The sequence below is a fragment of the Chelon labrosus genome (genome assembly GCF_963514085.1).
Source record: "Chelon labrosus genome assembly, chromosome: 20".
Taxonomy (NCBI): Eukaryota; Metazoa; Chordata; class Actinopteri; order Mugiliformes; family Mugilidae; genus Chelon; species Chelon labrosus.
Genome location: NC_140353.1, coordinates 7,469,287 through 7,484,400, shown reverse-complemented (window position 1 = coordinate 7,484,400; position 15,114 = coordinate 7,469,287). Strand labels below are relative to the sequence as shown.

At 43.8% G+C, this 15,114-nt stretch overlaps 1 protein-coding gene across 2 annotated transcripts; it reads left to right on the top strand.

Moving 5' to 3' along the window:
- Window positions 1-4,343: 4,343 nt before the first annotated feature.
- hltf (helicase-like transcription factor) lies at window positions 4,344-14,907 on the top strand. 2 transcript variants are annotated; one of them, XM_084568393.1, is made up of 25 exons: window positions 4,344-4,428; window positions 4,873-5,069; window positions 5,152-5,318; window positions 5,426-5,553; window positions 5,651-5,736; window positions 6,721-6,792; window positions 6,903-7,094; window positions 7,198-7,272; window positions 7,351-7,411; window positions 7,495-7,543; window positions 7,671-7,738; window positions 7,843-7,890; window positions 8,617-8,715; window positions 8,971-9,062; window positions 9,157-9,300; window positions 9,425-9,557; window positions 9,967-10,102; window positions 10,393-10,572; window positions 10,695-10,810; window positions 10,994-11,175; window positions 11,303-11,425; window positions 12,605-12,717; window positions 12,857-13,037; window positions 13,304-13,384; window positions 14,484-14,907. In XM_084568393.1, the coding sequence occupies exons 2-25, from the start codon at window positions 4,878-4,880 to the stop codon at window positions 14,625-14,627; spliced, it is 2,862 nt and encodes a 953-aa protein (XP_084424519.1). In that variant the 5' UTR covers window positions 4,344-4,428; window positions 4,873-4,877; the 3' UTR covers window positions 14,628-14,907. The 2 variants fall into 2 exon arrangements, with proteins under 2 accessions (XP_084424519.1, XP_084424520.1); XM_084568394.1 differs by having other exon boundaries at window positions 4,347-4,442.
- The last annotated feature ends 207 nt before the right edge of the window (window positions 14,908-15,114 follow it).

Here is a 15,114-nt window from a genome sequence, read left to right as displayed (position 1 = left end):
TAAGCTCTGAGCGCGGCAACTAAAAAAATTTCAGGGACAGGTGCACACATCAGCAGTGCAGGCAACAGGCTTAGGTTTGTGTAAGTGCCAACACCCTGGCACTACAGGCACGGCTGATGAACTAACTAACTCTTTAGGTTTTTAAGAGAAGGTCGTTCGCGGATCTGCCAAAATAATAGTTACGCATTTTGAGCAGGCTGCTATTTAGCTTAGCTTAGCTTACCTCCGAAGGCAAGGTGGAAAAATTACACTTTAGGAGGGTTTGTTCAAAAGAAGCTAAAACAAAGTCAACTGGACTTGTTTGAGTCCTAAAATACTGGTGGGGAGTTAGTAGGGTTTTATCAGGAGCATCTACTGCTGTGACTGCTCAGGTAAGGACTCAGTAGTCCACAATATACTTGGAGGACAAGGGACACTCTTTTGAGAACAACAAAAAGTGTCATCCCCGAGTTTCTGGCTACCACCCAGGTTACTTTGACAAGTTCCCCCCAATCACAGATGCTAGTTTCAAGTGTGAGCCATTCAGCATCGCTTCTGGGATAAATTAAAGGATTATCTTATCTTATCTTAACGTTAACAGCCTATTTAGTCGTTTAGAACTGAAGAAGCCACTTTAGTTGAGCGGTGAAACGTTTCGAACAACTCAAACAAATTCCGTTTATCTTCATTTTAGATTTGTTTTCTGGATAAACCTGGATGACTAAGAGCCTCCACAGGATTTCTACCAGGGTTCTGCATCAGTACTAAAGACTCCCACTTCCTGCAGTCCTGCACACACACACATGTCCAGCAACCTCCTGTGTAAAACTTACGGCCAGGGCCAGGGTTGTAGTTCCCCACCCCTGCGATGACATGAAGCATAAATGAAATACCGTAATACTAAAGCACTAAAAACCTTCTTGAAAAACCGTTTCAGCACAGAGTTCTAACTGGGGAAGCTCGTCGCATCAGTGGTGAAGTGTTTTTCAAGTAAGCTCGAACCAGTCACGTCGCTTTACACTTTACACTTTACACTTTACGCTGACACTCTTCACAAACAGCAAAGCAACGCTTCTTCTCACCCTGAATGTTGTCACCCCCAAAGTGTCGTCAGAATTGACTGGTTAAAGATCAGCAACAGGATCGAGAATGCAACCCCTAAGAAAGTTATGAAAGTGACCCAAATGAAAACACTTCATATGGGAAAACTGAACTGAGCCACATTAAAGTTGACAAAGGTTAGACGCGGAGAATAGTTATTTTTAAGTAGGCACAGGCCAACTGCTGCAATATAAAGTTAATATTTTCACCACAATAAAAGAAGTATTACAATATTGCTTAACTAATCTGTGTCTATGGCTGAAACTAATGACTGTGATCACTGATTAACTTGGCAGATATTTCTAAAAGGTCTATATAACCTTTGACAGGATGTCTCACGTTTACAAAGCTTAAAAAAAAATGACAGAAATGATTAACTTATCATCAGTGCGCAGTTATCTCTTTTGTCAGCTGACTAACCGATTAATCATTTCAGTTCTGTTGACGCGGATATGCCCGTCCTGCCTCTGAGCCTCCGTTTGTTTCAGATTAATTCCCACAAACTCTACGTTTTTGGTCAGCGAAAACGTACCACTTAACATCCATGCAGCCTCTAATTGCACGCCCCTCCTGTTTTCATATCAGAGAAACTCTTGTTCCACAACTGTGCCGCAGATAATGTCATGTCGCGCTGCCCTGCATGATTTCTATTCCTCATTTTCCGTTCTCTTGTTTCATCAGAGCACTTTCTATTCCCTGTGGTAAGGCCGTCGTCAAGGGAAGCCCACTTCCTCATCCTGGAACTCCCCGAGCCCCGAAGGGGGTCACAGAACCAGGCCGGCCAACCAGGGCTCAGCAAATACGGCGGCCGAGCTGTTTACAGGAAGTGGACAACAAGCCTTTTGTATTTGGCTTCTATAAAAGGAAATTCTGTGGAGAACTTCCTGGAAGGAGTGATGAAGCAAGCACACACACACACACACAACCCACTTCCACCTCCTTTCATTCAGAAGCACACGGTCTGACGTGAAAACACTTCTGTACATTTAAACACACAAATCCGTCCGAGACCCTCCACCTTTCACGGCTCCTTCACTGATTACAGCCCCGGCGGTGAATGAGGCGTAAATACACCGTGCAGCTGCACAGCCCACAAAAGAACACCTTATCCTGTTATTCAAACAGCCGCCTCACCCCTGTGTCAACATTTTGACGGATCAAAATCATCAACCTGAGGAACAAAACTAGCCTCAGGAGGACTCACAAGTGTACAAGTGTTAAGTCCTCTACACGCGGGGAGCGGATGGAGAAATCACAGGCGCACATTTAGACCTTGATGTATAGTATTTGTTGGCAAGGCCCACGGGCAGGTCGCGTACCACACACCGGTCAAGTTTTCCAGGGCCGAAGTTTGTTTTTGCTAACGTGGAGTCCAAAACCAGCAGATCCGCACGCCTGATAGGTTGACACTTGCACAAAATCAGAAATCCCAGCACTTTTTTCATGAATATTAGCCAGAAACATCATTAAAAAATCCCATAAATTACCTTGCGTAACTTGTGCAGTGATTGTATACCTTATCAGGGCATTACAAACCATAAGTGACCTACTGCTGAAGCTCTGTTTATAGAGGCTGGTAACAGTAGTGATGACAAATAAAAACGTGTGCTTCTGCTTTTGAAAAAGTGTACTACTTCTCCCTTACTTATAGCATTACAACATCTTTATACTATGAATATACACATTGGCAAACCTGTATATATAAAAAAACCAAAAAACAATTAGTGGCTTGATGGGTATTTTTAGCTGTGGAGAACATAAACTGTGACTTAAAGCAAGAGCACCTTCTGTTTAAGCAAAACACGTTTTATTTAAAGAACTTCTGAACTGCTTGAGTATTTATATGTGTGTTTAAGTCACTTAAATGGTCTGAAGCGTCCGTTAGACTGGCATTACACTGAATAATAAAAACAAAGCTAACTGTACTAGCTGCTGTGTTTTATTTTGGTCCTCGTTATATACACAGGAAAAGTGTCGCCTCAACAACTATGGGAGTCTGAATGCTCCCAGTGCCGAAAAAAGTTACCGGTAATCGATTAAATAGCAAATAAACAACTTTTATACGACACAAGAGTTAGCCCGACTGCGTTGAATGAGCAAAATAACTCACCGGTTGCTGTCAACCTTAAAAAAAAAAATCAACCGCACTCCGGCCAAACTGCCGAAACTCCGCCCCCCGTTTCTGCTTCTCTTATCAGCCCCGTTTTTTAAAGCCCAGATTTGACGCTGTGATTTCCCCCCCAACGTCCCCGCTTGTGTGAAAAGTGATACCGTCTTAAAACTCACGGCGATTTTTGTCCCGTCCCTGTGTCCGACTAGTCTCGGGCTGGTTCTTTTCCTCGGCCCGGGGGAGGAGGAGGAGGAACCTGGCGCTGAGGAAGCGGAACGTCGTAGAAGCAAACCGAGGAGCTCGGTACCTCTCGGCTTCCGTAGCTCTCGCTCGGGCAAATCCGCCAACGGCGCGAACGTTGGTGCCTGTGCGTTCTGCGCAACATCCACGACAATAAACGGACTTTATGCCGGAAACAAGGCGTATTTGATTTTCAGAATAAAACAATGACAACGCTCTAACCATATAAATATAAATAATCCACTAAAACATGGAACAGTAGTGGAGAGCAAGCACTTGAAAACGTTTGAATACTTAAAACAATTCCTTGAAATAGCTCTCTATTTCTTGTACTATTTATATTTTATTTTACTTCTTTTCATCTTATTTTATTTAATCTTTTGAGTGTTTTTAATGCGCAACTAAGCTACTGTGACCAAGCAATTTCCCTTGTGGATCAGTAAAGTTTATCTAAGTCTAAGTCTAGCTTGCAAGTATTTTTTTGTCAATTAACTACAGAATAATGAGATTTGATTGTTGATCTGCAAAAATTATACGATTAAAATTGTTGAACAAATGCACATCCCCACGTGTTATTAACTTTCAGCCTTCGAAATTACAGTATTGTGTCATTTTAAAGCAATAAAAGCTGTTCTGATAGGAATATCTATGACTAATTAAATTCTTAATACTTAATACTCATAATTGTTAATATAAGTCCCTATGGGAAACAAAAAAATTAAAATAAAATAAAATAAATAAGAAACCAACTTGTGTTGGTTACATATTTACATGTTTATTACATATAATCAACATAATAATGACATGTTTCTAGAAAAAGAAAAATCATTACGATTTGAGACTTTACTTTGAAGGTTACCACCGGATGTTCCGTAATAAATCTAACGGGTTTCACTCCCGCTCTGATCAAACTGGAAAGTAACCCAAACATTAGCAAGAGCAGCGCATTAGAAACAACAAACTACAGCTGACACGGAAAAAAAACGACCACCGCCGAGGTGAAAAATAAATAGTATGAAGAATTTGTCAAATGCTGACGCATAACACACTATGTCTGTAACTCTATTTATTTGTATTGACAAGATTGTATTGACAGTGACTAACAAGATAGCGTAGTGCTAGCTAACAACAGCTATTATTAGCAAACTTTTAAGATTTATCACTGTCAGTGGGACACATTAGAGATGGTACTAAGTCTTAATACACTAATGTCTATGGGGAGATGTGGGTTGGTTACTTGATTAGCTGAATTAGCTATATTGCTAGCAGTTCAGTACTAGTATAGGGTCATATTATTGTTTCCTGCAGCTGTGTGTATTCTCACAGAAGGTTTGCTTCCTGTTGTTAATCTGCAACTCCAACTCTGTGCAGCCTAACAGATGTCTGTTAGACACCAGAAGTTATTTATTCTTATTATGTGTTTGTTATTTTTTGCCTCTCAGACATCATGTTCGGGTGGAGGTTCAGTTGGAACAATCTCACTGAGGTGGACCTCTTCACAGACCGCAATGAGACACGTTCAGAGACACTGTCCCAGGCCATCAGAGCTGCAGCATCCGAGGATCCCGACGCAGACGGCAGCGTGCTGTTCGGCCATCTGCGTGGCACAGTGGTCGGCCTCAGATATTACACAGGGGTGGTGAGTTCACAAAAAAACGCTTCCAACAGACCTGACACAAACTGAGGAGATGCACAGTTAGAAACCTTTACTCTCCGGACAGGTGAACCAAGGGGAGATGGTCGGTTTAGTACGGGAGCCCCAGAATCCGTACGACCGCAACGCAGTGATGGTTACCAACGTTTACGGCAACCAGGTGGGACACATCAAGAAGGAGCTGGCGTCGGCTATGGCCCACATCATGGACAACAACTTGGCTAAAGTAGAGGGGTGAGTTGTAATTGTCAGTGTTAGTATCCACGTGCAAATCCAAAACTACCACTTACAACCCTAAACAGAGAGAGTGCATATTGTTACACGTCTTATTGCTTTGTCAGGGTGGTGCCCTCAGGGAAAAACGCCTACACCATGTCGGTGATGCTGTCTTTCTGGGGCAAAGAAGAGAACAAACAAACTGTGATGGACTTCATGGCACGTCGAGGTTATAAACTGAACACGGTGGCAGGTAAACACACCATCTGATGTCACTTACCGCCTGTTGGACAACTTCTCCTCAGCGTCAACTTTACTGATTTTGTTTTTGCGTGTCTGCTTGATTTCAGTCCCGTATCAGAAATCGAGCAGTGGTCAGGGCGCTTATGCGTTTGCATCTAAAAAAGGTTTGACCTTCCAGCTATCTGCACAGGAGGTAATTGATTTGAATTGAAGTTTTCTAGACTTTTAATGCAGTATTTGGCATTAATATAGTTCATTAATATGAACAAAAAAATACATTTTTATTTGGGACTGCTGAGGAAAATGTATTTCACTCTCCTAAAATGTACTCAGCTGTTATCTTTGAACTATATAATTGTGATCATGTGACTGGTAAAGTTAATGTTGCACTGTAGCTTGTGATTAGGGAACTGTAAACCGATAAGCCATAACATTGTGAATTGCACTGATTACCTTATCACCACGGCACCTGTCACTGGGTGGGATATTCCGTATTAGCAAGTGAACATTTAGTCCTCCAAGTTGATGTGTCAGCAGCAGGAAATGGAGACTATAAGAAGATAGCAAGTCGGCGGATGCAGTGTGAGGATTTTTTCTCCTGGGAGACTACAGCGGCTCCTGCCATTCGTGTCGATGTTACTTTGGCACGTAACAGCTACCTAGGCATTACTACAGACTGTGTGCATCCTTTCATGGAAAAAAAAATATGGTTCAGGAATGGTTTTGCGGCGTAACGACGAGGTCGAGGTGCTGACTCCAAGATCCCAGATTCCCCAGATCTCAGTCAAGTCGAGCGTTTGTGGGATGCTCCTCATCAAACAAATCCGATCCATACTGGCCACGCTGTGCAACTCGCAGGACTAGAAGGATCTGCAGCTAACGTCTTGGTGCCAAATACCACAGGACACCGTCAGAGGTCTAGGGGTAGTCCAAGCCTTGACAAATCAAGGCTGTTTTGGCGGCCAAAATGTGGACCTACACAATATCAGCTGATCCGTATATAATGTAACCAGGATTCAGTGGCATACTGTATTTATAAGTGCAAATTATGATATGCAGCTAAATCTTGTAGAAGAAAAACTAAATTGTGTTGTAGATTAATACATTTTATTAATCAATTTCTGCTAAATTTTCATGTTAACGTTATAGAAATCATTTTCTACTAATTTTTTTTCAGCTGAAGAATGCATTTGATAACCTGTTTGAGGGGTTGATAGAAAGTAAAGATGGGGAGAAAGAAGCAGCCGAGGTATGTGTTCAGTATGGTCAGCAATTAGTCTTTTTTTTTTATAAATATTGTTTATCATCTGGTCCGCATCTCATTGCAGCTTTAATGTGAACGTACTCTTCCTTTTGCAGTCCGTGGGTACTCCCCTAATGCTTCACCAGAAGCAGGCGCTGTCCTGGATGTGCGCCCGGGAAAACAAATCCTCCCTGCCGCCCTTCTGGGAGAAGAGGGGCGAGCTGTACTACAACACCCTCACGTGTTTCTCCGCCAAGGAACTACCAGAGAGGGTCCGCGGGGGAATACTGGCCGACGACATGGGACTGGTGAGCGACGCGCAGACGCAGACACGTCGCGACACGAGCTGACGTCACCCTGCTGCTTATTTAGAAACGACATAAATTAAATCCAGCTTTTTGCTTTTCGAAGGGCAAAACTCTGACCACAATCGCTCTGATCCTCACCAACTTTCACAAAGGAAAGCCACTGCCTGTGGAGAAGTGTGTAAGTAGCCGTTTCCTGTTGTTTTCAACCGGTATGTTGTGTTCCTCCATCACAATGTGTTTGTTTACATGTGTGCAGGAGGAGCGGGCTTCACCTTTTAAAGCGAAGACTAAACCAAAGGCGGCCGGCAAACTTGAAGGTGCTTTCTTTTTACTTGTGGACACACACATACTAAAAAAAAAAAATAGAGTATATTAATAAAAAAGAGCATCTTTGTTTCAGGTAGCAGTAGTGCAGGTGACGGAGCAGGTGGCTCTCTATGCCCTGACCTGTAAGTGTGTTTTTATTTTGGCATTATTTACGACTTTACGTGTGTTTTATCTCAGTGATTTAATTCCTTCACGTGATTATATTGCTGCTGACGTATGTTGGCGTGTTCCTGTGTGTGTGTGTGTCAGTCCAAACGCAGCGGTTATCAGTGTGGATGAACCAGATGTAATAGAGATAGCAGACGAGCCAGAGAAAGGTAAGATTATAATCTCGCTCTTTATCTTTGTCTGTTTGTGTGTCTTTGTATTGTATTTTGTGGCCTACATATTTTTTTTTTTCACCTGACTTCTCCTCTTACAGCCACGAGCAAAGAAAAGAGGAAGCCGGCCAAGAGGGGGAACAGCAAAGGTACAGACTCGATGAGCTTTGTGTTTGTGCGCTAAAATATGATGCAGAACTTGGTCGACATGACCTGACGGGCGCTATTCTTGAAAACAGCCACACACACAGCTAATCAGTGCGTGTGGCTTCCCTCAGTTGACCTATACACCGATCAGCCACAACATTAAAACCACTGACCAGAGAAGTGAATAACATTGACCATCTTGTGACAATTCAGTGCTCTGCTGGGAAACTTTTAGACCTGGCGTTTGTGTGGATGTTACTTAGACATGTAGCACCCACCTAGACCAGACCAGGCACCCCCACCCCATAGCAATGACACTCCTTGATAGCAGCAGCCATCCCCAGCAGGATGCAGCCTGACACAGACACACACACAAAAACACTTTAGGAACAACTAAAAAAAACAAAACATGAAGAACAGCACAAGGCGTTGACCTGGCCTCCAAATTCACTAGATCCCAAACTGATCAAGTATCTGTGGGATGATCCACAGAGGCCCCTCCCCTCAACCCATAGGACCCAAAGGCCCCCCACTTACAGCATTCTGTTGCCAGACACCACAGGACACTCTCAGAAGGCCCATGTCCATTCTCTGATGAGTTTTGGAGGCACAAGGGAGACCTACACAATATCAGGAAGATGGTCTTAATGTTATGCCTGATCGGTGTATATACAGGCATTATTATAACCACTCACTTTGAACTATGTCACTTGTCTATACGGCACCAGTCTTTTTTGAGGATCTGGACTTTGCCGCAGTCCTGAGTGGAGGATCATCAGATACAGGCCCAAAGAAGAAGAAGAAAACCACTAAGAATGCCACACATGGTGAGTTTCATTTTCCGCTTGCTGTATTTGTTCTTGTGGCTTGTCTTTAGTAAGGCATCATCCCAAACTTGATTGAACACTAGCAGCAGTATCACGGATGGGCGTGAATCCAGACAAATGTGTTAGCTGTTTAAAAGAGGGAAACGGACTCTTATCTGATCGGTGACTGTAAGGCTGCCGCTGGGAGCACGCCATATTTTATATTTAGAGAAAGAATAGCTGGACTGTGTAGTAATACCGCTGATGTTTGTGCAGCTGGGGAATCATCCATCCCTGAAAACAGAGATGACTTATCAGCTAGAACGACTCTCATCATCTGTCCGCTCTCTGTGCTCAGCAACTGGCTGGTAAGTACACTGCACCGCACTACATTTTTTACCTTTTATTCAGCCCCTGAAATCAGCATGTGTTTTGTTTTCTTCTCTTGTGTTTTCTGTGCAGGACCAGTTCGAGCAGCACGTGCGCGCTAGCGTGAAGCTAAACGTCTATCTGTATTACGGCTCAGAGCGCAACAGGAGCAAGAAGTTCCTGTCCTCTCAGGATGTGGTGATCACCACGTACAACGTCCTCTCTGCTGACTTTGCGGTGAGCGTAGACGGGTCTCATGTCCGAAAGACCCACGGCAAATGACACATACGTTTCAGTCAGACACTCTGTGTGCTGTTTGTATGCAGAGTTAAGATGCTTCTCAATGTGCTGCTCCTTTCAGAATAAGAGCCCCCTCCACGGGATCAACTGGCTCAGGGTCGTGCTGGATGAAGGACACGTCGTAAGAAACCCAAACGCCCAGATGAGCAAGGCCGTGCTCGACCTGAAAGCTGAGAGGCGCTGGATTCTTTCAGGTATACAAACGCCGTCATACGCATGTAGATACATTTCTGACAAGGTGTAAAGCTAAGGATCTGCTCCGTACCTGAAATGTAACTGCACATCAGTGCGCAGCAAACTGTGACAAATGTGAATCATCCGAAAAAATGCATTTCCCCATTCAAGTCTCTCAAACAATCATAGAAAATTACCCTCCTTATGCCGCGGTCAGTTCAGAGGTCGTACGCCACATCTTCTTTTTTCTGTGTTGCAGTGGTTTCAGTAAAAGTTATTCGACATTAACCGTTACATCTAACTCCAACGTCAGCAGCTCAGTTCCGTTTGTCTTTGAAGCACACGAAAATTATAAGTTTATGGGAGTCATAATCAGCTTTACCTACATCTTTAAATATGTCTTTGTGCCCATACTCTTTGTGCAACCAGGTACTCCTATCCAGAACAGCGTCAAGGACCTGTGGATGCTGCTGGCCTTCCTTCGTCTGAAGCCCTTCGATGTGAAAGAGTGGTGGAACAGAGTGATCCAAAGACCAGTTATGCAAGGAGACAGGGTCGGGCTGCAGTAAGTACCGCTGCAGTGTGGCAGTAATACTCCAGGGGGAGCCAGCTACCGTGACAGGACAGTGTTAGTAAGGCTTGCTGCTGACGTGCAACTTTATTCCTCGTGTATTCTTTGTGCTTTATTTACTTTAATTGCTGTGTTTTCTTTTTTGCGGTTGCTTGTGTTTCCTTGTCTGAACCAAAGCTTTTAAAGGCAGATTCTCATAACAGACTATGGTTAGTAATTCTGTGGACACATATCAGCGCACATATCATGCTATTAATAATCACGGCACATGATACTGTGCGCAGAAACCTTCAGACCCTGGTGAAGTGCATCACCCTGCGGCGCACCAAGAGCAGTCAGGTGAAAGGGCGCCCCCTGGTGTCGCTGCCAGAAAAGAGGGTGTTCGTGGAGCAGGTGGAGCTCAGCCAGCAGGAGAGGGAGGAGTACGAGCTGGCACGGAACGAAGGAAGGAACACCATCCGCAAGTATGCACACATGCAAGCACATTTGATAGAAACGTTGTAATTTTGCACGCGACATGTTGATGCATACTTGTTGTATTTACAATTTTTCCAGCTCATATAATTGCGTACGTGCTTTTTTGCAGATATGTAGCTGAAGGGACGGTGCTGAGCAATTATGCTGATGTTCTTGTCATCCTGATGAGGCTGCGACAGTACTGCTGCCACCCCGATCTGCTGGGAAAGTCGTCCTCAGATTTAGGTGAAAGCAGATTCAAGAGAACAAATTTCTGATGGTTCACCTTGGCATTAATTAATACTTTAGCCTTCCACCCAACTACTCATTAATGTGACACTCCTTTGCAAAATGATACTGTATAGTTAATCTGGCTATTCTTAAATATCAAATAATTGTACCTTTCTAATCTGACTTAATTTGCTCTAGGTGCTGCAGCGACGCCGGCAGAGCTGAGGGAGCGCCTGATAGAAAAGCTGCGGCTGGTGTTGGCCAGCGGCTCTGACGAGGAGTGCTCCGTGTGTCTGGAGTCGGTCCGCCTGCCCGTCATCACGCACTGCGCCCACGTTTACTGCCAGCCTTGCATCGCTCAAGTTATCAGCACCGAGAAGGTACACGGGCCGCCCTCAGCAGGCGGCGGTCGGTTTGCAGTTGAACCATAATTTGACTAAACGCACCGATCGGTTATTTTGCTGCTAATCATTTACCCCCCCTCCCGTGCCCTGTGTGTTTGCATAGGAGACGGCTCGATGTCCTCTCTGTCGAAGTGAGATCAAGACCAGTGAGCTTGTGGAGTTTCCGCAGGAGGAAATGGAGGAAGAGAGAAGTACAGACTCTAAGAAGTGGAGGACCAGCTCAAAGGTACTCTGAGGCTGCAGAGTTAGCTGGGGGATAAAAATAGTAAAAACATTCGGAAGACCTCTAAAATATGCAGGACGCTATTTCTATAAACCTTAAAAGGAAATGTGTTTGAGTCGGACTCCAGCTGGTTTTTATGGGACAGAATCTTTCACCCCATGCTGCTGACAAGTCTAGTTTTCTTACAATAATAATTTCACGCTGTATAATTTACGTCTCTTAACAGAATCAGCGTCAACAAGAATGATTAGATTTACAGTGTTAACCCTTTATAGGACACTCATTGAATGAAATACATGGAAATTCTAACTTTCAACCCTAGAGTGTTATTGTAGGGCAGCATAAGAAGACTTTTTTTTTTACTTTTGTGAAAAAAACTTTCTAATTTTCATGGAGAAAATCAACATTAATGAAGTGGTAAACAAATGTAAACATGTATTTAGACCATTAGAACATAAGCGCTCATTCAGGCACTTGTCAACATACACATAGACAACATTAGGACGCTTCTTCGTGGTACCTAATAAAGCAGTTAAAGCTCAGCGTTCATGCAGAGGTGGACCTCGCAGACCACATTTGACTCTGATTTGACCTGAGAATGCTCTCTGATTGGCTGGGTGAAAACCGCATGCTTCTAAACCTCACTGAGAGGCAAAATGTGCGCTCAAGTTACCAGATATGGTTCGTCGTTAAATAAAGTGCTAAGAGAAAGTGCTAAGATGCATAAATGGCTTGAATTCCCTGCCTAGGTAGACTGAGTTCAAGTCTAACTGTTGAGAGCTTCAAGTATAAAGTGTGCTGAAATGACACTAGTCAATTATTTACATATAAGTCAATGTAAAAGTCTTCATTAGTAAGTCCATTAATCAGAATAAAAATGCACCATGTCAGAACCAACTTGCTTGTCAATGACAGGAATAAATACCCTCTTCCTGGGCATGTTTGCCCCACATTGGGGTGAGTTTCAGGGTGAGACTACCGTGGCAACGATAGAAAATAAGTTGCTCAAAGAACTCAGCTCTTTGATCTGGAAATGATATGGGCATGGTCGTTGAAAATGTGTAGCCTTGTCTTGATATTTCGGTGCATTTCATTCATCGCCCATGTAAACATTTGGAAATCACTTCAGTCAAGTAGAAGAAATATTGTCCTTGTGTGAGAACACCATTTGTGTTTCTGCAGGTGAAGGCGCTGATGGGAAACCTGCTCAGGCTGCGAAGTGAAGACAGCAGCGTTAAGTGTTTGGTCGTCTCTCAGTTCACGCGCTTCCTCACCATCCTGGAGACGCCGCTCAGGTAACGCTCGCAGAAGAGCATCAGGATTTGTCTTTGCAAATATTTGTTCAGCAGAGACAGAGATCAACAGAGAGAGGTCAGAGAAAAGTTTCACCTTTCATTGCATTACTCGTCGCTGTCCCTCCCTCATCTCGACCAGAGAGCACGGTTTCCGCTTTGTGCGTCTGGACGGCACCATGACCCAAAAGAGACGAACTCAAGTCATCCGGGAGTTCCAGAGCTCTGCAGCCGACAGCCCCTCCATCATGCTTCTGTCGCTCAAGGCCGGAGGAGTCGGGATTAACTTGACCGCCGCTTCTCACGTTTTCCTCATGGACCCTGTAAGTACAGATCCTGGTAGGAACGAGACACGCAACCACAGCATTAAGGTGTCCACGCTGAAGGGATTCAGCCCAAGGTCCAAAATGAGAATAGATAGAGACAGAATTTAACTATGCAATATGATTCTGTGAGGGAAGAAAGCAGTTCAAATGTTATACAGGAGAGCAACGCAACTTCTGCTGCCTTCAAATGATGGTTATAAAACATTACCAGGAATAACTTCTGCACCGTTTGTTTATTGTGATCAACTGTGTGTGTGTCTTAGGCGTGGAACCCAGCTACTGAAGAGCAGTGCATTGATCGGTGCCACCGTTTGGGCCAGACGAAGAAAGTCGTTGTTACCAAGGTCAGAAACTTGTCACTTCATACGTTTATATTGGAGATTATGGGAAGTTTAATCAGTTTCTCAAAAGCTGGAAAAAGCTTCACACTTTCTATTGCATGTTCTATAATGTTAAATACACTGCCTGGCCAAAGAAAAGGACACACACTCTTAATATTTTGTTGGACCGCCTTTAGCTTTGATTACAGCACGCATTCTCTGTGGCATTGTTTCAGTAAGCTTATGCAAATGTCACTAGATTTATTTCCATCCGGTGTTGAATTAATTTTTCACCAAGATCTTGTATTGATGATGGAGAGTCTGACCACTGCGCAAAGCCTTCTCCAGCACATCCCAAAGATTCTCAATGAAGTTAAGGTCTGGACTCTGTGGTGGCCAATCCATCTCTTGCTCCCTGAACCACTTTTTCACAATCTGAGCCCCATGAATCCTGGCATTGTCATCTTGGAATATACCCGTGAACATCAGGGAATAAAAAAATCCATTGATGGAATAACCTGGTCATTCAGTATATTCAGGTAGTCAGCTGACCTCATTCTTTGGACACATAATGTTGCTGAACCTAGACCTGAGCAACTGCAGCAACCCCAGATCATAGCACTGCCTCCACAGGCTTGTACAGTAGACACTAGGCGTGATGGGTGCATCACTTCATCTGCCTCTCTTCTTACCCTGATGCCCCCATCACTCTGGAACAGGGTAAACCTGGACTCATCAGACCACATGACCTTCTTCCATTGCTCCAGAGTCCAATCTTTATGCTCCCTAGCAAATTGAAGACTTTTTTTCCACAACCACGTGATGTGTCTTTGGACATGGTTGTTTAAGAAATGAGCAGCTGCTCATTGTATCAGTTGGGGTTAAATAACTTGTTGCCAGCTGAACGATGCAGTAATTATCCAGTAGGAGGCTCGTACCTATTTGCTTAGTTAAATCCAGGTGTTGACTTTTTTTTTGGCCAGACAGTGTACATTGAAGTGCACCTTATGTTTTCCCTGCTTGTGACTTAATTTAAAATCATTTAATAGTAATAAAGAGAGCAGTGCACAGGAAAGATCACTGAGGGATTTTTCTTCTTGTATGCGTTGGCCTGTTGCTGCAGTTCATTGTGAAGAACTCGGTGGAGGAGAACATGGTGAAGATCCAGAGGAAGAAGCAGGACCTGGTGGAGAAGGCATTCGGCTCCGCAAACACCGACAGGAAGGCCTCTCGCATCGACGACATCCGAGCTCTGATGGAGCTGTAGACGTCCGACGCGCCAGCGCGCAAACAACGCTGGGATCCTTTCTTGGTGTCGCTCGCTGGACATCGGGTGAACTGCACAGATCTTTTTGTACATTTTCTTTTGTGGTCATAATTTGTGCTTTATTTGTGCACAAAGGGTTTATATTTGTTGGAGCAAAGCTGTGCTCGTAAGAGGGTTTAGCAGATAAGAGTTACGTTGGGATGAAGTCTGAGTATGTTATGATGACATTCTGGATGATGGAGTTTTTCACCAATTCTGGATTAAAGAAATACAGACCTTTCATTAATGTGTAGCTACTGTATTTAGCTAAATGCAACAGCTTTCAAACAAAAATATTGGAGTCTGTGTGTGTATATAGGCTTTTTTCCCACCATAGAAATTTTGACAAGGGTAAAGTACAGGTGCAGATTAGGATGGTGTACTCCCATTAAACACAACACCTACCCTCACTGATTATCAGCTGTTATTAATACACCAATAGCTGTGA